Here is a 24,808-nt window from a genome sequence, read left to right on the forward strand (position 1 = left end):
TAGTAAAACTAACTTTTTATACAAAACAATCTTTATTATAATTAATAATTTTCTTTTTATCAATGTTTTTTACAACGGGATTACCTGTATTCCGCACAACAGGATCGACCATCAAATCGTAGTTGGCATAAAATATTGTAATCGGTACTGTAATACTAGATACATAATAATCCGGAGATTTTATCGATAGTGAATAATGAGAAAATCTAAAATAAAATCGTATAAACATTAATATCTAATTAAGCATATAATTATAATTTTCAGAAATTATGAAATAATTATTGTATTCCTACAAGGTAAAGTGTAAAACTCAATTAAAATTATTTTAGAAAGAAATTGTAAAGCATAATACTGTTATCCATATCTTTCTTTTACATATGTCATCGTTATTGAAATAACTTTAATGATTATTTCATAATTATAATACACATGTAATTATGTATTTATTTTTAACTACTTTAAATATATTATAATTTTATTAGAGAGAGAAACTGCATATAATGCATTATAATAAAAAAAATTTATCTAATAATTTATATATTAATGATAAACAGCCAACCAATATCCAAGTATGAAAAAAAGTATGAAAAAGCCTAATTTGTTGAAAAATAGGTAAAAACAGGCTGTAAAAAAACAATGTATCAGTGGAAGCATGCATTAAAGAATTATTGATGCAAATGCAATTTTCATGACTAATATGTAATGTATCGTGTACATACGATTCCTTGATTCTTCTTTGCAATGCCTGCATTCAAGCTCAGGAAGCACATTTTAAACATTTGTTTATTAAATTAATTGTTTAATAAATAATGTTTATACATATTTTCCCGTTTTATTATAATTTCTCGAAATCACTTTCTTAGAATCATGTGATTTTATTATGAGAGAAACAAAATTTTGAAAACTTCTGTACTTCCTACGTGTTAAGAATAGGATTTATATTCATATAATATTTTGTACTCAGAATGATCTCACAAACAATCTATCAAAACTCGTGCACTCGTACTTTTGAATCGTCCTGTCTATATGCATATTCTTTCTTTAAAGAAGTTAATGAAAGGAATATTATAATGATAATCAAAGTTAAAATGAGACATTCTGTATATATATATATATATATATATATATATATATATTGTAATGTGTTATTTGGTATATAATTACAATATAACTACAATGTAATGTATGTTATATTAAAATGTTACATCTATCAGTGAAAAATTACAACTAATATGGATGTTACATGTAACGTACACGTTATATTACCTGTTATATTCCGTTTTATTATAGCAATGTAACAATTATATATCGGTGTTTACTGGGATATGTTTTTTGTACACCAATTGATTAATCTTATTATACTCTGCAGAAAAGTATTAATGCATGATTATGGAAAATTAAATATTTTACAAAATATTTTACATTTTATGCCAAAAAATTGTTAGCTTCAAATCTTTATAACTCAAAGAGTACTCCATGAAAAAATACTTTATTACAGGGTTTTAGAAAGCTGTTGAAATAATCTATAAAATATGTAATAAAAAATAGGTAGTTTTATTTAAGAAATTAAAGTTGACCTTTACGTGATCTTTAAACAATTCTTCAAGGTCAAATAAATGGCACCATCTTATGTTCCTCTCAAAACCATACAATTTTTGTCTAAAACGTTTTTTCCTAAAATACTTAGTTTTTGAAAGAAAAGGGGTGTACAAATGGTTTGGGACACTCGGTATATTGTTGTCCACATATCTTTATCTTATATATATCATCGTTATTGAAATAATTTTGATTATTTCTTAATTAAAATGCACGTTTTATTATTTATTTATTTTTAATTACTAAATCCTTAATCATTAAATATACTATAATAAATGTTACTAGAGAGAGAAACTACACGTATATAATAAATAGGAAAACTTATCAAATAATCTATATAAATGATAAACAGCAAATAATCGATATCCACGTACTGTAAATTAACTTTATTGAAAACAGGCTGTAAAAACAGATTGTAAAAGAAAAAAGAAAACAATGTATTAAAGGAAGCGTGCATTAAAAAATTATTGATGCAAATGAAATTTGCATGACTAAATGTAATGTATCGTGTGTACGATTCCTTGATTCGTCTTTACAATGCTTGCATTCAAGCTCAGGGAGCATATTTTAATTATTTATTTATCAAATTTAACTTTAATTAAATGATGTTTTATTTTGATTTCTCAAGGTCACTTTTCTACGAATCATGTGACCTTACTATGAAAGTAGAAATATATATTTTAAAATTTCTGTTCCTTTAAAAAACGGAATTATATTAAAATTCTTCTCAAAGATAGAAACATACATATATACTAATGAAAAAAACATATGTAATAATCTATATAAATGATAAACAGCAAACCAATTTTCGAGTATAAAAACTTAGCTTTACTTTGTTGAAAAACAGGCTGTAAAAACAAGCTGTAAAACAGGCTGTAAAAAAATAATGTATCAGTGGAAGCATGCCTTGAAGGATTATTGATGTAAATAAAATTCGCATTATTAATGTAATATGTATCGTGTGTATTCCTTGATAATTTTTGCAATGCCTGCATTTTAGCTCAGGTAGCATATTTTGAATATTTGTTTATTTTTAAATAAATTATGTTTTATTCTAATTTCTCAAAGTCACTTTCTACGAATCATATGTGATCTTACTATGAAAGGTCATTTTGATCGTTATTCTAGTACTTAATAATTAAAAGAATGTCAATATGCGCCGAAATATCTTCTTCCAATTTTTTATCTTAATTGTTATTATATGACGCGTGTTAAAAATCAATCATTTCAGTTTTTTGAACACATTATTCAATATACTACCCAGTAAACACCGATATATAATTGCTACATTGCTATAATAAAACGGAATATAACAGGTAATATAACGTGTACGTTACATGTAACATCCATGTTAGTTGTAATTTCCCACTCATAGATGTAACATTTTAATATAACATATATTACATTGTAGTTATATTGTAATTATATACCAAATAGCACATTGATGTATTGATAAGTCAGTACTATCTTGGGATATAATGACAATATAACTACAATGTAATATATGTAATATTAAAAATGTTACTTCTATGAGTGGGAAATTACAACTAACATATACGTTACATGTAACATGCTTAAGTATATAACATTTATACATTGTGTTTGCTGGGTAGAATAACGATAAAAATAAAAATAAAAAATTAAAAAAGGTCTGAATAGCTCAGATGGAAGAGCAGTCGCCCCAAACGAAAGGTCTCGGGTTCGATTCCCGATTCAGCGACTTTCGGATCTATATTTTTCTCTTGCATTTATTTAATTATTTCCGCAGGGGGATTAGGGGTTTTTGAAATTAAATCTCAAGTAAGAGATTATATCAATTTTTAAAGTCTTGGTTGGTACACCGAGAATAATACGTGCTTTGCGCACGCTTTGTTTCCAACAAAAATTTAGTTTTGTTGTAAATGTACATAGAAAACATCCGCGTATGGCTCTTTATGTTTTCCTTATAATTTAGAAAAATTAAAAAGATTCTTTTTTAAATTCTGACTAAAAATTTTTCATAAGCGACCTGAAAACCCCTCAGATACCTAGTTTCATTAAAATCGAATACGTATTGGACCATCTGATCGATAAATTAAATGTTTTCAGTAAGTTTATTATGTATTCCAGCCGTCATATTAAAGTAACTAATTTAAATTTTTTAAAAGAGGCCACGTTTTTTCTTAAATAACATAAAATAACGAAAATTTAAAGCTCTCAAACGTCTTGTTCTGACTTCACAAATTTTGCCCAGACGCCTGTCCCACTTAACGTGGAACGTCCCGTATTGTATACGTGCAGTGTTCAATTTATCATTCACAAAGATCGAGACCCCGAAACATCTTGAAAAAAGTTTTGTAAAAAAATGTTTCAGATGAAAATTGTAGTTTGAAAGATTTATGTATTGATCTCATTATTTTAGCTTTGGATGGTATTGCCAAGGCTAGGTAAAATAATCTTGAATTTTGAAAATAGAACCACAGTATTTTGTAATATATTTTTAAAATCGATTCCTCGATAATATTCTGCCTAAAAAATTAAAAGAATAGGGTCAAGAAGTGTATAGTTTATCAGATATTTTTTATACTTCAATTCTATATCAAGTTTATCTTAATTGTTATTATATGACGCGTGTTAAAAATTAAAAATATCTGATATATCTATTAGTAAAGCATTCATTTTATAATAATCTTATTTCAATAATTTTATGCACAACGTAATGAAAGGATTCAACTGCTGTAAAAAAGATAACACACGTATTCTTATTTATGTATTATATATTTATGATATATATGCAAATTTGAATTTAATCGTATATAATTGCAAAACTGCTTCTTACGTTTGCATATACATATAAACAACTATATACACAAGATGTACAACAAATACTGAAACCCCTTAATTTGACAAAAACTACGCTACTATAATAGTTTCGAAAAAAAATAATTTATACAAAAGTCGTAAGACACTGTGTTTGTTTAGTGTTTACATGCCACGATTATACATTAATATTAATTTTTTATTATATACATTAATACGTATTTTAAAACAAGGAGAATAATTAAATAGCAACAAATTTTAAACAATACTATTAATTAAACAAAATAGTTCTAAGAAACGATAATATATACTTAACGATGATATATATACAATTTTGGGATATTTCTATCACGATTATAAACAATAAAAGCGACAAGCATGATATACACAGTGTCCCTTAATTTGCGCCCACTAAGTACACAGGTTAAAGCTCAATTAATAGACGTGAATTAAGTGACGCCATGTATAAAATCGCGTTTTATAATCAATTTGTGACAGCGTTGAAGAAATTCAGCTAACTGGAATAATGCAAACTTTAATCCTCATTTTAATTAGTTAAAAGTGTGTACATACTTACAGTGCTGAGAATTAAATCGGAATTGAACTCGTCGTTCCTTCTAGATCGAAATATTTTTTCCACAGGCTCGTTTGGTTTGAGGTACACATTCTTATACAGACTACCGTAAAATGACAGCAAACACAAAAACCCTATCAATCTTATTCTATCCATAATTAACTACTAAACAGTAAATAAAAACAACTCGATTCCTAAAACTAAGATTCCTCTATGAGAAAGCAAAGTTATTATTCTCTTTCAATTATTGCTTCCTCATAGAAGAATCTTTTAATAAGTAAAATTAAATTTTGATCAATCAATGTGCGAGTTAAGCTTCCTGTATGAGGAAACTATAATTGAAGCAATGTGCAAATTTCAATTTGCACAACTTTTTTATTTAAATTTTTTTTAATTATCTTAATTACGGAAAGAATAAGCTCTAGATAAGTTAAAAAATGTATAATCATAAAATGTATTTTTTTAAATGTTTGGTATTTTTTAAAATTTAATTTATTAAGAAAACATTTTTTGAAAAATTGATAATTTTATAATAAAGTTCAAATTTTCACTTTTTTTACATAAATTAACAATTGTTAAAAAGTTAGATGTATGTGTATGTGTGTGCGTATGTACTCACTTTCCTATATTTATTTCGTAAAATTTGAAAATCTATTTTTTTCAAAATTCAAAATTTGTATAATTCACCGATCCATGTTAAATCATTCTACATAAAATATCCTTTTTAATTATACTTTATTTATGTAAAAAAATGTGCTCAATATTTTAAAATTTGCGAAAAATAAAAATGCATATTTCTTAAAAATTTTAAATTTTATAAAAAATAAACTTTCACGGATCATCGCCAAATTCAATACCAACTCTTCTTAAATGATAGATTTATGTAAAAAAATTTATCCCCAAATCTTAAAATTTATCATGCATGCATAAAAATATATTTATTAATTATGTGATTCATAAAAATTTAATATATGAATTAGTAACAAAAAATAAAAAATATAATTTTCTACACAGTCTGTTTTTTTTCTATTTTTTCTATCAGATTAATTCTCTCTGATACATCCCATACGTCTCTTATGCTCGCGTTCGCGCGACATTGATTCTCGGGCGCGGTATAACAAGCGTGGGACCGATGGTCACATGACCAGTGGTCACGTGACCTCGGGCTCAGGCTCGCGATACCTCGAACTAGAATCTAGAATCAGTCTCGCGCGAGTCGCGCAGTGTAATGGATGTGTAGGATATGTAGTCTCGCGCGAGTCTAATGAAAGCGTAGATATTTGATCACAAAGATTCTTGTAGAAAATTTTATTTCTTTATTCGTATTTTCTGTTAGAGAGTATATATTTATGTTTTATGCATTAATTGCAATAATAATTTTTGCATGCATGTGTCGCAAGAAATTTTAGAGATTTTATGATCAAAGTATAATATAATTTCTCTTTGCGTGCGTAATTATATTGGGTTAGATTAAACGAAATAATTTATATATATATTGCCGAATTTTAATTATGTATATAATTTAAATTTTTGATCTAATTATTAAATTTTTGAATTTTTATTATGTATACCAGACACCACTAGCGCGCCCTTCGCGCGCGTTATTGAAATTATTTTATTTTTTTATTTTACAATAACTGTCAAACTATTAACCTTCACAGTATCGCGGAAGAGCAGCATCATTTTTGCGATTATCGATTTTGCATGTCTTTTTTAGCAAGAGATTATAATATCATCTTAAACATATTATATTTGTATATTTGAATATATAATTATAATTATAAGATATGTGTTATATAAAATACAATAAAAGAATGACAGATATCTAGATAAAGACATTGATTAATGTTATCGATGCTTAATTAAGAAATAATTTTAAAAATTTTAAAGAAAATATATAAGTTTGTATTTAGTTAATTTGGTATAATTATAAGATTATTTACATTATATATTATAAAGATAAAGCGATAAATTTGTCAACGATGTCAATGTTGTCTTATTTTATCAATCAACCTGAATACGATGTAAGTCATTAAAACAAAACTGCTGTTAATTGTCAATGTCGTAAATAATTGTTTATGTCCATGATAATGCATTATCTTTAGTATTTTGTTTGAAACCTGCGTCCATGCTATAAACACCTTTAACTTGATGATTTGTTAATCTAGATTTACATATAAAATTAAATTAGTAAAAAATATGGAATAATAAATAGTATACAAAAATTTTCTTTAAAAATTACGTGCGTTATTTAATTAACAGAGATCCAAATTATTACTACTATACTTATCTTATTTATCTTATGATTATATACGAGAAAACTCGAGAGATATTTAAATATTTTCCAGATTCACAGATACATATTTATATAAATATATTATACATTCTTAAATTTAAGACTATAGGTATTTGAATTATAAATCGACAATTGTAACATTTTCAAGTACAAGATTACTTAACAAAGTTGATATTTAGGAATTTATACATAATGCGAGTAAAATACAAAATATTTATGTTATAGCAGATTTGTCTATTTAAAATATTTTTGATAAAGTGATAAACATTTGAATTTATTGTGCTTATCGTACATATACAAGTTCAACCAAGTAATTAAAAAGAGATAGAAAGCAATAATATTTTATCAGTCATAAAATTTTACTGTTAAAATTGACTGTCGCACTGCTGTTTTTTTTCTATACAATAAATTTTCTATTCTGACTTGTACATCATAAAAATGCGTACATACAAATGTGCAATTCAAAAAAGATAAATAAAATGTTAAATCTAAAAATTATTTCCTGTTATTGTTTAATAATTTATTAATCAAACTTGTTTACTTAGTTTATATTCGTGTTTTACTAACTGAAAATTCAGACAGAAAATGGGATAATTATAAGAATATAATTGTTGTATATGGTATAAGGAGGCGTGAGTATCGTACAATATTTTTGCACTTTCTTCTCAATTAACAAAGTATATTTTGAATATTAATCTTGACTATTACAATCACTGGAGCAAGTATTTGCCGTGCTATGTCTTGCAAGAGAAGAGTGATCTTTATCTATTACTTCGGTCTTAAACTTTTTAACGGTAGCGTTTATATAATATATTTATTTATTTATTATATAAGCATTTGGCGTTATACTGATGTATGTGATATTAGCTTCATCTATTCATTAAATTTGGAAGACAACTTCAAATGGATCAATAATAGAAATAAATAATAATCCCAAAAACATTTGTGAGTTAGTGCATTAAGTTTTAAATTTTTATAGAATTATATTAATTACAAGATGTGACAAGTTCCGGGACAGACAAATATTTTGTAATAAAGTATTTACAAAAAAAATGTTTTAAACAATAAACAATTACTTGGTTACAAGATATATTAAATTATTTCAACTTTGCATTATTTTGTAAAAACCATTTTAAAAAGAGGGGGACTAGGAGAATTGGGGGAATGAAGAATTCCTCATTCCCCCATTCCTCCCATTCTCCCATTCACTCCATTCCCCCAATTTCCCCAATAGAATTTTTTAACGGAAATCTTTATTGCATATTGTATTTGTAACTAATGTCAAAAAGTGTATTTAAGATAATTTAATTATTGTTTAATTGATCACTTTTTATTGTTATAAATGTTGAATTTATGTATTAAAAGTTATATCTCTTTATCAAATTTAATCAAATCAATCAATTTTTCCAAGTTTTATTTGTAATAAATATTTTTGGTAAATAACTTTTCTTGATATCATTAAATAGAATTTTATTTAAAAAATTAAATATTTAATTTAATTGAACATATAATTAACTATATTTGATAATACACGCGTAAATTTTATATATCAATTTTAATTGCAAAGATCGAATTCTCAACTCTTTAAAAAAGAGATGCATATAATAAACATATGCTAATTTATATAATATCTTTAATAATTATCTAACATTATTAAAGCTTATATTTTTATTATATATGTATTAATAAATATACATAAATACAAACTATTTATTTTTCAATACAATTCTATGTGAATATGTTTAATATTTTAAGTAAGATAAGATAAAACAAAAAACTTCATATACCATATATCAGTAATAATATTAAAATTGCATTTATTTCATAGAATCCGAATTTTAATCAAGATGATAATTCATATAATGATATCCAGATGATAAGACCATAATGAACGGACGTTTTCTCCGTGATTCGACGTCTATGGTGTACACGTTTAAGTAGAGGTAATCCTTGGTGCCGATCAATTCGCGCGTGATAACATCCACCTGAGCGTCGACGTTTCCGTGTTTCGAAGCATCACTGCTGTCGGACCATAGTCCGGTGGGGCCGGATCCTAAATACATATCGTACAAATCGCTTCTGATGATTCAACAAAAAAATTACTTCTTTTTGAACATCTGAACAAGATTAGTCATTTCTTATCGTTTTTTGGATGCTGAATGCAAATCCAATTTCCAAATTGCTTCTTCACGTCACAATTTTGAAAATTTTTTAATTAAAATTGCACAAGAAAATTGTTTTTACGAACTTTGTCATATTATAACTAAAATATGTGACGTACTGGAGAAGTTTTATTGTAATCCAAATAAAATATGATAAAATCAAATTAAATATGAACTGTGTTGCGGAAGTTAGCTGTGATCTACAATTAGGCCATTGACGATTTAGTAAATAACTTTTAAGGATTTTTTAGGTCATTGAATATGTATAATTGAATGTCAAAAATTGTCAAATTTGAAATAATATTCAAATAAAAGATGTCAAAATTTAAAAATGTTTTTTTAATATAAATAATAGAAATATAAATATTGAGTCTACCGTTTTGAATCCTACAATTTTGACACCGGACTTCGTATTCAGTGATCTAAAAAACTTTTAAGATTAAATAAACAAAATTGAAATTTATTTAATAAATCGTCAATGACCTAAGTCATCTTATTTAACCAAGGATATCTTATTGACCATAACCGACATCAAAAATTCCTTTTGAGGGTTGAAAATCATAACAATATACTTTATTTAGATTGCAATAAAATTTCTCTGTAGCACGTATCTCATATATTGTAGCTATAATATAACAAAGTGAAAAAACTTTTTTGGTACTTTAATTAAACATTTCTCAAAGTTATGACGTAATGGAATAAAATTTGGAAATCAGATTCGTATTCAGCATTCAAAAATCTATAAGAAACGACTAATCTTCTGGTTAATTTTTTTGTTGACCAGTGTTACAGATGCGGTATGTTTATTTTGCGTAAGAAACATGACGAGAGAATATTTGGAGAACATTGGCATACATATATAAAAGTAGTAATAGAAATCGACACACATATCTTCGGAATTCGTATAAAACAGGTCTTTTCATTAAAGAAATTGAAGAACATTAATTCTTTCCATTATCAGTAAGCAAAGTCCACCTTTGTGAAGAACGCGCGGACGATGATTATATGTAAAAAACATGTCAGCACTTAAATGATGTATAATTCACATTAGAAGTTTCTCATTTATGATAAGTTTTCACTGACACATAGAACGTTTCCAAATATTCGAATTAGAAAAATTCTACGAACAGTATTAAAATATTTATAGATATTTTTTTCGCTGCACAGCATATATTTTTCAAGGTTAATCAGGGTCATCGTAAAAAATCTAAAGAGTATGCATAATAGTATTGAAACAATAAACGAGTCGATTAGATGCACTCGAGCAAAAATGCTCGATTGTGATTGATTGATTTGTTTTCTATGTTCGTATTTTTTACGTGCTTTAGTTACACAAATCTTACATAGAAAAGAGAATAAGCTTAATTCACATTAAAAATAAATTATACAAAGAGAAATTATTCAAGATTACATCTGAGATTATCATTGCTGTAATTTAAAAATTAATTTACAATAAGAATTCTATTTTTTCTAACTTTCAAAAACTCTTCTATAAGTTTTTGCAAATTATTCAGTGGTGATTGATATCGTTACTTTCAAAATTGTTTGCAATTATATGGGATTATCTAACAATTAAAAAACATTTGAAAAAAATTCCGTTGCTTGTCTTCAACTGCAATTTCTGTATAACCGAGATTCTTCAATTCCCAATTCTGGATAGAAAGGCAAACTTGAGTTTCAAATTCGCCAACAAAGATAACAAGACACGTAAGAAGGCATTCACCTTGAATCTTAGTTTACCGACCGGCGGTTTCACGTACGGTATTCCTCGGAAGGCGATGCAATAGTCGTCGTGAACATTTTCCTCGACGATACCGATACCAATTAATTGGCTCTTGCGCACGTTCACGGCCACACGGTTGCTGTTCATAACGGACACTGAACGAATAACACCAGAATCGGTGCTAATAACCTGGCCGAGATCCACGCAACGTGACTGTCAACGTGACTCCGTCGGGATTAATGCAACCATATTTACGCTCACGCAATTGAAACTTGGAAGCATAAGATTATAAAACGAGTTGAATTCGCGAGGAATGATGATTCGCCATTTCTCAAAGACTCTCATTACGAATATAGTCGATAATGTTATTGATAATAATTTGAGACTTATCATATATGTAACGTGCAAACATCGATTTTGTATTTCTTGATTATCTTTTATAATTTCGTCTAAGCCACAAGGAGATAGCGGATAGACAAAAAATATAAATAAGATTTATATCTTTTTTCTTATCTCAAAAATTTTCTCATTGGAATTATGAATCAGTGTATCGCATAAATCGATAACAGTATTGTAGCAACCTAGTTATCATATTTCGGGACATTAGTTCTTTTTTTTCAAAAATTGAAAATGTGAAAATGTATTTAAATAAAGATACATGGAGAGAAAAAAAGAAATTTTATTTTTAAAAGAATATATTTTTTATACGTCTGGTGTTTAATAAATCTCTGATCAAGAATTGTAAAATATTTCTTGGGATTACTTTAAAAAAATTAAAAATAAAAAACATTTAAATAAATAATATGTATATATATTGTATACATATTATTTTTCTAAATACTGCATACAGTAAACATATATGTATACTATATACAGTATACAAATATATATGTACATATTTATATCCAATGAGCAGATAATGTGTTTAAAAAAAAGGAGGATTCCAAACTGGGAAAACGGTTTAGCTTTGGTCACCATTGTTACGTCACATTGTTTCTCACAGTCAGTTTTTTGTTAGTTTGTCAGCTTTTTGCACCACAAAGTTTTCTTCAGAGCTATTCAATAGTTTTAGTTAAATTTCTTCATATTTTATTTCAAACTATAAGTCTGTTTTAAGATTCGTGTGGTTAACGAATGGTTCTGCACCAGGAAATTGTTCCAATTTGGAAAACTCTTTTAATAATTGAACTCTGATCTCCCAATTCGATCGTTGGTATTCTTTAATAAGAATCTCCATATGAGGTTCATTATCAATTTCTAAATAATCATACTTTGTACCATTTTTTATTGGAGTCCATGTAAAATTAGCTGAAGATGTTGGATTTCTGCAATAAATGTGTAATTGATTATTATTACGCAATTGTACGATGTCACAATAAATATGCATTAGAAATGTCAAGTCTATGATACCCCGTTTTAGCAAAATCTGTCCACATCTGTGTTAAGTACTCCATTATTTTATAATCCGGCGTACCATGTGCAAATGGTCTCACATAGTGTCGTAGACCTATTACATGAGGATAAAATAAATAACCCAGTTCCTCAAAGTGAGATGTACCTACAAAATATAGTTATGTAAATTAATCTCAAAGATAATTTTTCCATACATTACAAGAGCAATATGAAGTTTATATTTAAAAGTTCTCTAAATTTTTCTTAATCAAATTTCTTCAGAACTGTAAGTTTTTCTTCAATCATATATAGAAATTTAAAGACATTTAATTTCACGTTCACTTCTTTTCTAACTATAATATTAATTTAATTTTTACATAGTTCTACTTTAATTAACAACGCAATACCTGGAAGCTGAGTTGCAAGCAATAGATTCTTCAAAGGGGAGGTTTCACTATCGTACGAAAATCTGTACAAGTAGGTCGACTGGTTTACATCAGAATTCATTTGAGTATCAATTGCTTGCATAATGCCTCTATAGATATACTGATCGCCGATAAAATCAAAAAGATCCATTATAGTTTCCTTTGACACTGTTCCATTACCAAAATACAGTGATCGTAATTCCGGTACCGTGATCCCTAGTTGTGGTAATTGACGCAAAATTCTAGGATATATGGCTTTCTCGAAATCAGAATTAATTTCCTTTAAAATCTCCTCGTCTACCCCTGAAACGATTTTAATAACGATTTTAATATTAATTTAATTTAATGTTATTGATTTTAGTTTTAATTTTATTTTTTAACTTCTATAACAACTTTTTATTTATGCATTTTAAATAAATATGTAACTTTATTACTTTAAAACAAAACAATTTTATTAAATAAATAATTAATTATTCTTTGTACATTTAAAGGTTACATATTGATGAAATCCTAAAACTTATTAATATTGATTAATTATAACATTGTTTGTACATCACAATATTTTTAAAATATTGGAAATCGCTTTTCTAGGAAAATTTTACATGTAACAATGACTCATGATATACTAATAATAATATGTAATAATGAAAAACAAAAGCAAATATATATACTTACGGAAAGACAAGGAATTTATGAAGTAATTGCCTTCCTGGCTATTATATCCGAATATGATTGGTACTGTAATTCCATTACGTAATAATTGTAATGGATTTTCTGGTAAAAAAGGATTCGATGACTCGGAATCCACGGTCGGCGTAAATTTATATATACCATCTAACAATAAGTCAACCTGCAAGAACATATTATCAATGTAAAAAAATAATTTATTGTCATTCATCGAATGTTATTATTGCAATAATCATAACAGCGTGTCAAAAAGACCTTTATTTCTGTCAATTTTCTTCCGTCTATGTTTTTTAGAAATTGCAAGGCGATTTCCGAATCTGAAGTCGCATTACCAAGTTTCTGGGCTAACATTATACCGTTATTAATAGCTTCGTCTCGTTCAGTGAAAGCCCAAGGCACAGTCGCGGCGCCACTTTGACATATTGCTTTATGAAATAAACCTGTTAAGCACACATTTGCACATAATATAATTAGCACTCGAAGAAGTTTTATATGATTTTATCATGAGACCTTTGTTTTTTTCCTCTTTGACTCAAAATAACACATTAAATTAATCAGCATATCTTTAATTTTCAATTCTCAATTTAGAATTAATTTTTCTTTATTAAAGGATATTATCATTTATCTTCCAAGTAATTTTCTACGACGTTTTAAAACGTGGATATTATATAGTTTGTAATCGAGGTTTAAGTTAAAATAAAAAAAATCTTTTAATTAAAAATTTTTTGTTATAGCAAAGCTATAAAAAAAATTTTCTTTTGTATAAAATGTGTTCTTAAATATTCTTAATATATGCATATTAATATTATGTCCTTTTGATTCGTACCTTTAGCTAACGGTGAAATAGTCAGATAGTGAACCATCACTGCACCCGCATTTTGACCAAAAATTGTGACGTTATCGGGATCTCCACCGAAATGCAATATATTTCTTTGAACCCATGTTAGCGCCATAACTACATCTTTTAATCCCTGATTTCCCGTCGCCATTTCCTTATAAAAATTGAGAAAACCTAAACAGAAAGGTTGAAAGAAACATGTCGTTAATATGAACCCACGGGTTCACCGTTGTCCCCAATAATATCTGATATAGGTCTTCAAGACATTGAAAATAAAGTTTTACATAAAATCAAGAATAATATACTGTTTTACCATAGATATGTAAATGACATTATATGCGCGGCTAAACACAGCGAAATAATAGCAATACAAAATTTTTTCGACTCAATTATGGAATAATCAACCACATTATGGAATAATCAACCACATTATGGAATAATAAAATTAAATTTACCATAGAAATGGAAAAAAATAATAGTATCAGTTTTTTAGATTTAAAACTAATCAGAAGTAACAATCGAATTATCACCAACTGGTATCACAAAAACACGTTCTCAGGTAGATACCTCTCTTTTTATTCAAACCATCCAACCCATCATAAAATAGGCACAATTTTCAGTTTAATAGATAGAGCATTACTTTTGTCGGATCCCATTTATTATAATAAAAACATAACAATTTGTATTGAACTATTGTTAAATAATGGGTATCCATTGGAATTTATATTCAAACATATCAATATAAGGATCAAAAAAATTGTATATAATATATCCAATAATTGCAACTATAATACACATCCTAATTTGACACAAGAGTCACAGAGAAGATTCATAGGTTTCTTATATGTAAAGTGTTTCTCTCAACACATTAAAAAATCATTCAAAAATACAGATTATACACCTGTGTATGTTTGTCTTAATAGATTGGATAGGTTTATCAAACTGCATAAAGATTCCACTAATCACATTTCAAAAAACGACATTATTTATAAAATAATGTGTAAGGATTGCGACGTTTCATATATCGGTCAATCTAAACGTAAACTTAATACAAGAGTTAATGAAAATAAAAAAAATATAAAAGAGTCGAATTTGAGCGTAGTTTCTAGACATATTATTGACATGAATCATAATATGGATTGGAATGATGTTAGAATTTTAGATTGTGAAAGCAATTATTACAAAAGATTAATATCAGAAACAATACATATTAAACAACAAAAAAACAGTTTGAACCTTATAGATGATATTGATATATTGGACAAGGCATATTTCCAGATTTTAGACAAAATATAAATAAAAAACCACTCCTCAATGTTTAAAGTCGACCAGACTGGCAATAATTTATTATAAATAATTATTTGAAATACAACAACGTTTCGGCTGTCATTGCAGCCCTTTTCAAGTACATCAAATTTAAAACAGTAAATCAACTTCTATGCAAACTACCGACAATGTTAACGCTTGTTTTGATGAACAATGCAAGACTGACAGAAGTAAGCACATATTAAGCGTTAACATTGTCGGTAGTTTGCATAGAAGTTGATTTACTGTTTTAAATTTGATGTACTTGAAAAGGGCTGCAATGACAGCCGAAACGTTGTTGTATTTCAAATAATTATTTATAATAAATTATTGCCAGTCTGGTCGACTTTAAACATTGAGGAGTGGTTTTTTATTAATTATTATTGGCAACCTTAAGGATTATTATTTAAAATATAAATAAATTTCATCTTTTTCTAAATAATATATAAAGCTCTTGAGAGAAATTTTGGATATATTCAGCTTAAAAGTCGATAAAGAATAACACGATAATGGAGATCGAGACGAAAAATAAAAATATGTAAGTGTTTGCAATTTAACTAATATTATTTATATCTATTAAATTTTGTATAAAAGTTTAATTGTACGCTATTGTTAATATAGATCAAACATTAATTATTTCTGAGCACCGAAATTAATACGAAGAACATGGACATATTAGTATATTTTATAATGCTAACAAGACAATTATAGCTTTAAGATGAAATCTTTAGACCGTTATTATATGTAATTGTATTGAACTTTGCGATTGAGAAGTCACAAACAAGTGACGAAACATCTTGCACGAATTTTGTAAATTTTATATTTAAATACAATAATTTTTCTTAGTCATCCATATTTGATCGTGTAAAAGCTTTTTCCTATTGTATTAATGTCGTTAATATGTATAGTAATGTTTATTTATATAATCGAGTGTTAAATATTAGCATTTGCTAGTCAGTAAAATAAGGAATATGGAATAGTCGATCAAACTAACACAAATTAAAATTTATTAAGTTCTACGACGTTTCGACTATGTAGTTGTGGTCCTTATCAAATAAAAAATGTTAAAAATAATTTAACCGCATGGTCAATTATTTAAGTTTGGTCGATTATTTAATATTCTTTATTTATTTATAATAGTTATATAAATATATATAACTTTCAACGATAAAATAAATTGATTTCACGAAATGTTTTAATTACTTGTAATTCGACAATTGTTAAAAAAAAACAAAATTTATGAAAGAAGTTATAAAACGTTAAAATTTTTGAAACGTTATAAGTTATGAAAATTGGTTATTGTTTTGAAATTAATATCTAAAAAGAATCGTACATATACGTAAATTATTTGAATTGTGGAGAGTGGAATGCGTGTGTATATCTTTAGTTAAAAAAAAATGAATCATCAAACGCAACTAAGTAATATAAAATGATTTCGAGCCAATTAATAATATACCTAGAACACCTAATCTGTAATTCAGGGTAACGAGTACTACATCCTTCCTTATGATATATTCGGGACCGTCAATGAGCAAGGTGCCGTCCCCCACAAAAAAGCCTCCACCATGTATCCACACCATCACAGCGCGTTTTTTAAAAGGCATCATGTCTTTGGTATACACGTTCAAATAGAGACAGTCTTCGTTGCCAATGACTACCTCCCTGTGTGTGTTCCCAATAGTATAGTTCCAGAATATGTTCTGAAGAGAGACGTTTCTGTAAAACGAAGCGTCTCTGTCACCGAACCAAGGTTCTGGTGGTTGCGGATCCTACAATCAGTGTTTGTTATTTAAATAAAACTTCATAGATGATCAGTTAGATGAATTTTTGGCGCTATCTTATCTTGTACTAAATTATTCAGATAATTTAATTTAGAGTCACAGCATAAAAATAACTAATTACTAGAACTTAAGCAATAAGCGATAAAAATTTAGAAATAAAATAAAAATAGTAATTAGCTCTGTTAAACTTAATAATTGTAAACAAAGAAGAGCTATAAGAGCTATTAAACTTAATACAGTTGACAGTTGATATTAATAAAATTTATTTAAACAATAAATAATAAATACATAAGAAATAAACATTTTGCGAACGTTTCGGCTGACATTTCAAGCCTTCTTTAGTGCAATAAAAATATTTTAATTAAAAATTGAATTGTAATATTAAACATTAAAGACGGTTATTAACAATGTCAAGATAATATATATATAAAGTCAGCTTTAGATCTCGTTACATATGTTGCTAAACAAGTCGTGTCTGACAACCACCATTACTGATACATACTGAGTTCGAGTGACCGTATCATGCAATCACTTATGACTATAGACTTCCTAATTTACTGGTCAAGAGAGTAGTATCTTGATTAAATCTTCATGTTGAAATGTTGTTAAGCATTAAATTGAGATCTCAGTAAACAATATCTGATTATTCATTATAATCTGCCAAGTAAAATGTACTACACACTGACTCAAACAAAATGGTGATTATTTTATAGAAGTTTCAAGTATCAGATCCGACATCTTTTTAAATGTTTTTAGTGATGACAAAACAAAACGTCCAACCCACCAAACGTTACAATTCCCACGTATACAATTCACAATTGTAAGAGAAAAAACCATAGTTTGAGTTTCTTGGACATCAAATTACTATCAAAAAATAATAAAAGTATTTGCGATTGGTTTAGAAAGCCTATGTTTTTTGGAAGGTATTTGAATTTTCTTTCGCAACACTCTATATGTTAATGCTTAACAACATTTTAACATGAAGATTTAATCAAGATATCTCCCTTGACCAGTAAATCAGGTAGTCTATACTCATAAGTGATTGCATGATACGGTCGTTCGAACTCATTGTCAGTATGTATCAGTAATGGTGGTTGTCACACACGATGACTTGTTCAGCAACATATGTAACGAGATCTAAAGCTGATTTTATATATATATTATCTTGACATTGTTAATAACCGTCTTTAATATTTAATATTACAATTCAATTTCTAATTAAAATATTTTTATTGCGCTGAAGAAGGCTTGAAATGTCAGCCGAAACGTTCGCAAAATGTTTATTTTTTATGTATTTATTATTTGGTTTAAATGAATTTTATTAATATCAACTGTCAACTGTATTACGTTTAATAGCTCTTATAGCTCTTCTTTGTTTACAATTATTAAGTTTAACAGAGCTAATTACTATTTTTATTTTATTTCTAAATTTTTTTTTTTTTAATTAGAAATAAAAGTATGAATATATTTTTATATTCTATTTATAATTTACATTTTTTATATAACAATGTTTACATAAGTGATTTTAAAAATAATATTATCTGGAAGTTAGGTGAACAGCCATGTAATTTTATTTTTTATCCAGATAAATGTAAAACAAAATCATCTTAATCTCATACAAGATGAATTTACATATTTATCTCATCTTTATCTAGCTAATTCTAAAATCATCTAATAATAAGAACAACATTGCCTACAATAAATATAAAATTCAATAAATTATATCAAACACTTCTAGCAACAGATACACTTGCAAATACTAAATAAGGTTTGAAATGAGATAAGCATTTGTATTTCTCATTATTTTGAATATTTCGACTATCGTCAACAGATTTACTAATCTGAGAAGATTCAAAGGTTTTGAAAATCTCTATAGTTTAATCAGAGTTTTTTAAATTTATTATTATAAATACACCTACAATTGCGATTGATTTTAAAATTGCAATGGTGATATCGTCAAGTTATACATTTTTTTTTAAAGCATGTTAACTGAGTGAATTTAATTTTAATCGAAGTATTGAGGGTTCTTTTTCTGCGATGGTTGATTGTCGCAAAGTTTGCTTTGCGGCATGAATCACAACCAATTGGTTTGACAGTTTCACAGTTTGCGGTTAAACTTAATTAATATTATTTTAATTTACCGAGTTCTTATTATGCACATAATTTTGTTTTGGCCGTATTTCTGTTATGTATATAATTATAATTCGCCAAATTACTATTATGTGCATAATTTCAATTTGCTAAATTTCTATTATGTAAATAATTTTAATTCGTTGAATTTTTATTACTTATACATAATTTTATTGTATATATAATTTATTCTTGAATTTTCATTGTGTATATACTTTTAGTTCTTAATTTTCCACTATGTTTTAAATTTTGGTGTAAAAAATTTCTTTTATTTACATAATATTAATTAGCCGAATTTCTATCTCTACGTACAATTTCGATTATTTACATAATAGAAATACAGCATATTAATTTATGCCAAAATTATCATTAATTAATTAAAAAATGTTTATTAATTAATATTAATTATTCAAATGTATTGCAAGTTTAAAATTTCATAAAGATTCTAATAAGTTAATGAATGTAGTCATTTATAAAACTGAACACTAGTAATATTTTTGTCAAAAAAAAAGGACATGTTTATAATATTTTTTTTTGTCTAAAATAATATGTATACAATTATGTCCTAAAATTATGTAAAAGATCATTTCTCCTGTATAACTAGATTTTATTTCTAATTTTTAAATGTCTGTATCTTTTATATTTTAAACAAGTATTCAATCAAGAGTTTGTATCACTTGTCAAAGTGAATCTTTTAACAAAGATAGTAATATTTATAACCATTCTCCGTACTTACTTGAAATCTGAGATCACCCACTGGAGGTTTAGCATATGGTATTCCACGAAAAGCATTGTAAGAATTGCCATAAACTCTTGCCTCGACGATGCCGACTAATGTCCCTTCAGACACATTTACTTTTATTCTGTTCGACGTTTCGTCGACGGATGGCCCTGAAAAATTTATGCTCTGGCTAATTTATTAAAAAAAATAAATATTTATATACAAACATATATGTCTATATATGTTATACATTCTCTTATCGTGATCAAAAGATACGACTCGCACCTTTGCATCCGCGATTTTAAATTCCACACATGTGCTATTATATATAAGAGACACGACAAAATGATCGCGCACGTATGTGTGTAAGTATTTTCGAAGCATCACGAGTATTGTCGTCGTGACGTCGTTTTTTTCATCCCTATACGCGACTGCTTTTAATTCTTGATCGATGGCGATGAAAACGACGATAATCGCGTCATGTTCGCGGAGATGTCAGGCAGAAATACTTTCGGTCGCTTATATTCTACCTACACGACGTCGATATAATCTCGCATCGTGTTCGTTAATTCAACGAAATATAATTAATCGGCTTTTGTTGTCACGCGCGCGCAGTATCGGGGGAACGGAGAGGCATTATATGAAAACTTACTGTTGCGTCTTGCTTTTGTATCCCCGAGGTATGCCCGAAGAATATTATTGCGATGTGCACGATGCGGACTACCCAACGAGAAATGATGATTGAATCGACGTCGATTCGTTGTCAAATTGATGTCAAATTTGTCGAATCAATGACGATTCGACCAATCATTTCTCACTGGGTATATAAATACAAATTTACTGGCGGAATTGCGGAAACAAATAAAAATGGCGATCTATCCTCGCTAAAGCGGTTATACATAAGTCTGCGGAGATGTTTTTCCGGGCAAGGAGACATAAATAAATTCAATGTGCAATAGACTGTGGAATACAGAACTTCTTTAAATCGTAAATTGTTGTATTTGGTAATCGATCGAGCGACATTTTATTTGTTTAAGTGCGCATTTTTCGCTGGAGAACTCTTTGTATTAGAGGGCTTGGTATGCTTTCTAGTAACGAAACAGTGTTACACAGTTCAGGCTTCTTTTTCTTCAAGTTATTTATCATCTACAGTATTTACTATTATCTAAATAAAATTATAAAGATTATTATCTAGATAAAATTTTGTTATTTTACCTTTCGATAATAAATATATATAATATCTATATCTGCATCTTAGATGAAAAAATTAAGTGTTATCATTACTAAATTACTTAGAATAATGTTCAGATAATTTGATTGAGAGTCATAGCCAGTGTTTGCTGATCTTTAAATAAAATTGAAAAAGTGATCTGGATGAAATTTTGACGTCATTTTATCTTTATATAGATAATAAAATATGTTTATTTTACAGCAGCATTTTATTTTAAAAAAATGTTATTTTCATTAAATTATTTAGAATATATATTGTTCAGATAATTTTAGATTTAAAGTCATTTTACTTAAAGATAACTGTTAAGTAATAAAGCTTAAGTGGTAAACGATAACAATTTATAAATAAAATATGAATATGTTATTATATGTATACATTTTATAATTTACATTTTTTTATAATTGTGTTTACATAAGCGGTGCTAAAAAAATATTATCTGAAATTTATCTAAATAAATCGCCACATAATATTATCTTTTATCAAGATATGTTTCAAATAAAATTATCATCATTTTATCTTACAATTAGATAAATTTGCATATATTTACCTTAGTTTTATCTATTTAATTTTAAACTGATATAAACACAGCAATGACAATCTGGTAAATAAAAGTCTTACCTGTGTGGTTACCAAAGACAGGTTGATTTAGTATTAGAAGAGTTAGAATGCATCTCAGAATAGAGATAAAACATAGGTTTACGTTGAACATTTTTATCTCTATTCACGGATGGCAATATTGTAACACAATCTCGTCTAGTAGAATTTGGCGAGGTCAACGATCTGTAATTAAAAATTGCAGAAGATACTTTTACCATAAAGAGATAGTAAGAAAATGTAATAGTAGATAGTAAAAATGCAAAAATATAAACTCTTGTGTATATAGCTAATAGACAAATAATAAAAAGTTCAAGATAATGAACAAATTTAAATATATTACATCTTTTATATAAGTAATTCCAAGTAAACTCACTATATACCATGGTATGTTGTTGATATAATGTGGTTCTAATTAAACTACGGAAAAGACGAGGCGGATAGTGATACGCAGTGACGTCGCAAAGAAATTGAAAAGTAATGTTCGTTATAAATTTGCTGTATGGGAATTATCTGCCATACAGCAGGTCTGTTACGGTCATTTATATGGTACTGAAAATGTGCGAGAGTCTCGAAACGGCTATCAGTATTATTGTATCGTTATATTTACATTTATTTTCATGTACGTCTGTGTATTGGTGTGTGTCTCCTTCGTCTTGTGTTTATTATAATCCTGCTTACCTGAGTACGTATATGTGTGTCTACGGACATGTATGTCTTTATTTTAAAATGTTTATTTAATTATGTTTGTTGTTTTTTCATTATTCGTATTGTATAATTAAAAAATAATATTTTATTCAAATTTATATCATCTTATACCATTTACATTGCAAACATACATTCAAGTAATATCTTTCAATTTTAGCGTGAATAAGTGTCTCATATTAGAAAATGGGAAAAATATTGTTTTGCCACGGATTTTATTTTTTTTAACTTTTATGCAAAACAAATAAAATTTTTTTTACATATTGTACACGTCGATCATTTTAAACATATGGATTATTATAAAGAAATTATATTGTCAGGAAATCTGTGATTTTTGGTGCCGCTTGGGGTATAAGAAGACACATAATTTCATTCTCTATAATTTTTTAAAATACTTTATGTAACTTTTTTTCGGATTTTAAACAAGAAAAAGGATACTCGCGAATTTTGTTGATTTCACTTATTTGTAAAAAGTCTACGAGTTAGAAAAAATTTTAAAAATACTCAAAGAATCATAGGATTCTAATATAGTTTTTTATATATTTAAATTATCTTTATATATAAAATATATATTACATATTTTAGTAAAATTAATTTATATTTTATTGTGGTAGATATTAATATTTTTTATTGTGATATAAATATATATTTAATAAATATATTCTTTAATCAAAAAAATTTTTATAATATTCTTAAAATATCATTTTGTACAATTAATTTCACGATAAATGATAAAAGAAAATTCACAGTGTATACATTTGTATAGAAAAATAATAAAGAAGTTCAAGAAAATAAACGGAATTAAATATATTACATTTTTCTATATAAATAATTCTAACTTGACTCACTTTATATTGTTGATATCTTGTAGTTTTTATTGCACTACGGAAAAGGCGATGCTGATAGTGATGCGCAGTGACGTTGCAAAGAAATTGAAAATTAATGTTCACTATAAAGCTGTTCGGCAACAAACGTTTGTTCGTTCCAGTGTTTTATATGATACTGAAAGTGTGCGAGATACTCGAAACGACTTTCTGTGTTATTGTATCGTCATATTTACGTTTATTTTCATGTACGTTCGTGTGTTGGTGTGTATCTACCTCGTCTTGTGTGTGTTATATCCTGCTTGCCGAAAAGTGTGTAGGTGTGTATCTGCCCTTATATGTATATGTGTGTTTGTTATAATCCCAAAGAACAAATCCAATCGTATAACATCCACCTAGCGGATTCGCTTTGGGTGCAGCTGATGTCGGCGGAAATTTTTGAAATAATATGCAACTATATACATTTTCTTAATTTTATGTTGAGGCAATTGAAATATTATGTTAGAAAATGGAAACAAGATTGTTCTGCTACATATTTTAAAATTTAAGCCGCTTAAAATAATATCTTATTCAATAATTTACTTTTTAATACAATAATAATAAATGAAGCGGAGCGAAAAAAGAAGAAGGAGTGCTCAGTCGCGTATGTCACCTCGATCTACTAAAGTATTTATCTCGATGTATTTTTCGATTTATATTATATTTAATACAATAAATACAATAAATACATTTAACAAAAAAGACTTTATTTCAAATTTGGAAATTACCAAAGCGTATTCTTATAAATTATTTTCTGCTAATTACGAATCCGGCCGCGAAAATTGCGTATTACGTTAGGTTTTGTAAATATGTAAAGATGAGAAAAAAAGCATTTTAAATACTATTCCGTAAAATATAACTTCTAATTGGGACGTAATAAAAAATGCTACGAGGGCTCAAAATAAAGCTTAAGACTTGTAGGTTGTGCAAATAATGTAAAAAAGTTCGAATTTAGAGTTTTTTGAGAAAACTAAATTAAGAAATTG

At 27.1% G+C, this 24,808-nt stretch overlaps 1 protein-coding gene and 2 long non-coding RNA genes across 6 annotated transcripts; all 3 read right to left on the reverse strand.

The window, feature by feature from the left end:
- Nucleotides 1-9,068: 9,068 nt before the first annotated feature.
- LOC114930682 (uncharacterized) lies at nt 9,069-11,354 on the reverse strand. 2 transcript variants are annotated; one of them, XR_014924026.1, is made up of 2 exons: nt 11,172-11,354; nt 9,069-9,318 (listed from the first exon to the last, which is right to left on the reverse strand). It is a non-coding gene; the product is annotated as an uncharacterized LOC114930682 (long non-coding RNA). The 2 variants fall into 2 exon arrangements; XR_014924025.1 differs by having other exon boundaries at nt 11,151-11,354.
- Nucleotides 11,355-11,827: 473 nt separating this feature from the next.
- LOC146724531 (uncharacterized) lies at nt 11,828-12,816 on the reverse strand. The gene is made up of 2 exons (XR_014924027.1): nt 12,561-12,816; nt 11,828-12,475 (listed from the first exon to the last, which is right to left on the reverse strand). It is a non-coding gene; the product is annotated as an uncharacterized LOC146724531 (long non-coding RNA).
- Nucleotides 12,817-13,578: 762 nt separating this feature from the next.
- Nucleotides 13,579-23,991, reverse strand: LOC114930673 (juvenile hormone esterase-like). Of its 3 annotated transcripts, none has more exons than XM_085479666.1 (7): nt 23,808-23,991; nt 22,279-22,440; nt 20,445-20,599; nt 17,254-17,566; nt 14,481-14,666; nt 13,910-14,094; nt 13,579-13,817 (listed from the first exon to the last, which is right to left on the reverse strand). In XM_085479666.1, exons 2-7 carry the CDS (start codon nt 22,367-22,369, stop codon nt 13,593-13,595), a joined length of 1,155 nt encoding a protein of 384 aa, XP_085335792.1. In that variant the 5' UTR covers nt 22,370-22,440; nt 23,808-23,991; the 3' UTR covers nt 13,579-13,592. The 3 variants fall into 3 exon arrangements, with proteins under 3 accessions (XP_085335792.1, XP_085335793.1, XP_085335794.1); XM_085479667.1 differs by lacking the exon at nt 23,808-23,991 and adding an exon at nt 22,631-22,801; XM_085479668.1 differs by lacking the exons at nt 22,279-22,440; nt 23,808-23,991 and having other exon boundaries at nt 17,254-17,513; nt 20,445-20,585.
- Between the last annotated feature and the right edge of the window lie 817 nt (nt 23,992-24,808).

Source organism: Nylanderia fulva, unplaced genomic scaffold, assembly GCF_048542155.1.
Source record: "Nylanderia fulva isolate GAGA-0341 unplaced genomic scaffold, ASM4854215v1 Scaffold127, whole genome shotgun sequence".
Taxonomy (NCBI): Eukaryota; Metazoa; Arthropoda; class Insecta; order Hymenoptera; family Formicidae; genus Nylanderia; species Nylanderia fulva.

Excerpts from the sequence above, each read along its gene's own strand:
- LOC114930673 (XM_085479666.1), bottom strand. The coding sequence starts at position 22,369 with ATGTTCAACGTAAACCTATGTTTTATCTCTATTCTGAGATGCATTCTA. Across the intron at positions 20,600-22,278 it reads TGTCTTTGGTAACCACACAG|GGCCATCCGTCGACGAAACG; the intron begins GTAAGACTTTTA and ends TAAATTTTTCAG. Across the intron at positions 14,667-17,253 it reads TTACAGATTAGGTGTTCTAG|GTTTTCTCAATTTTTATAAG; the intron begins GTATATTATTAA and ends CTTTCTGTTTAG.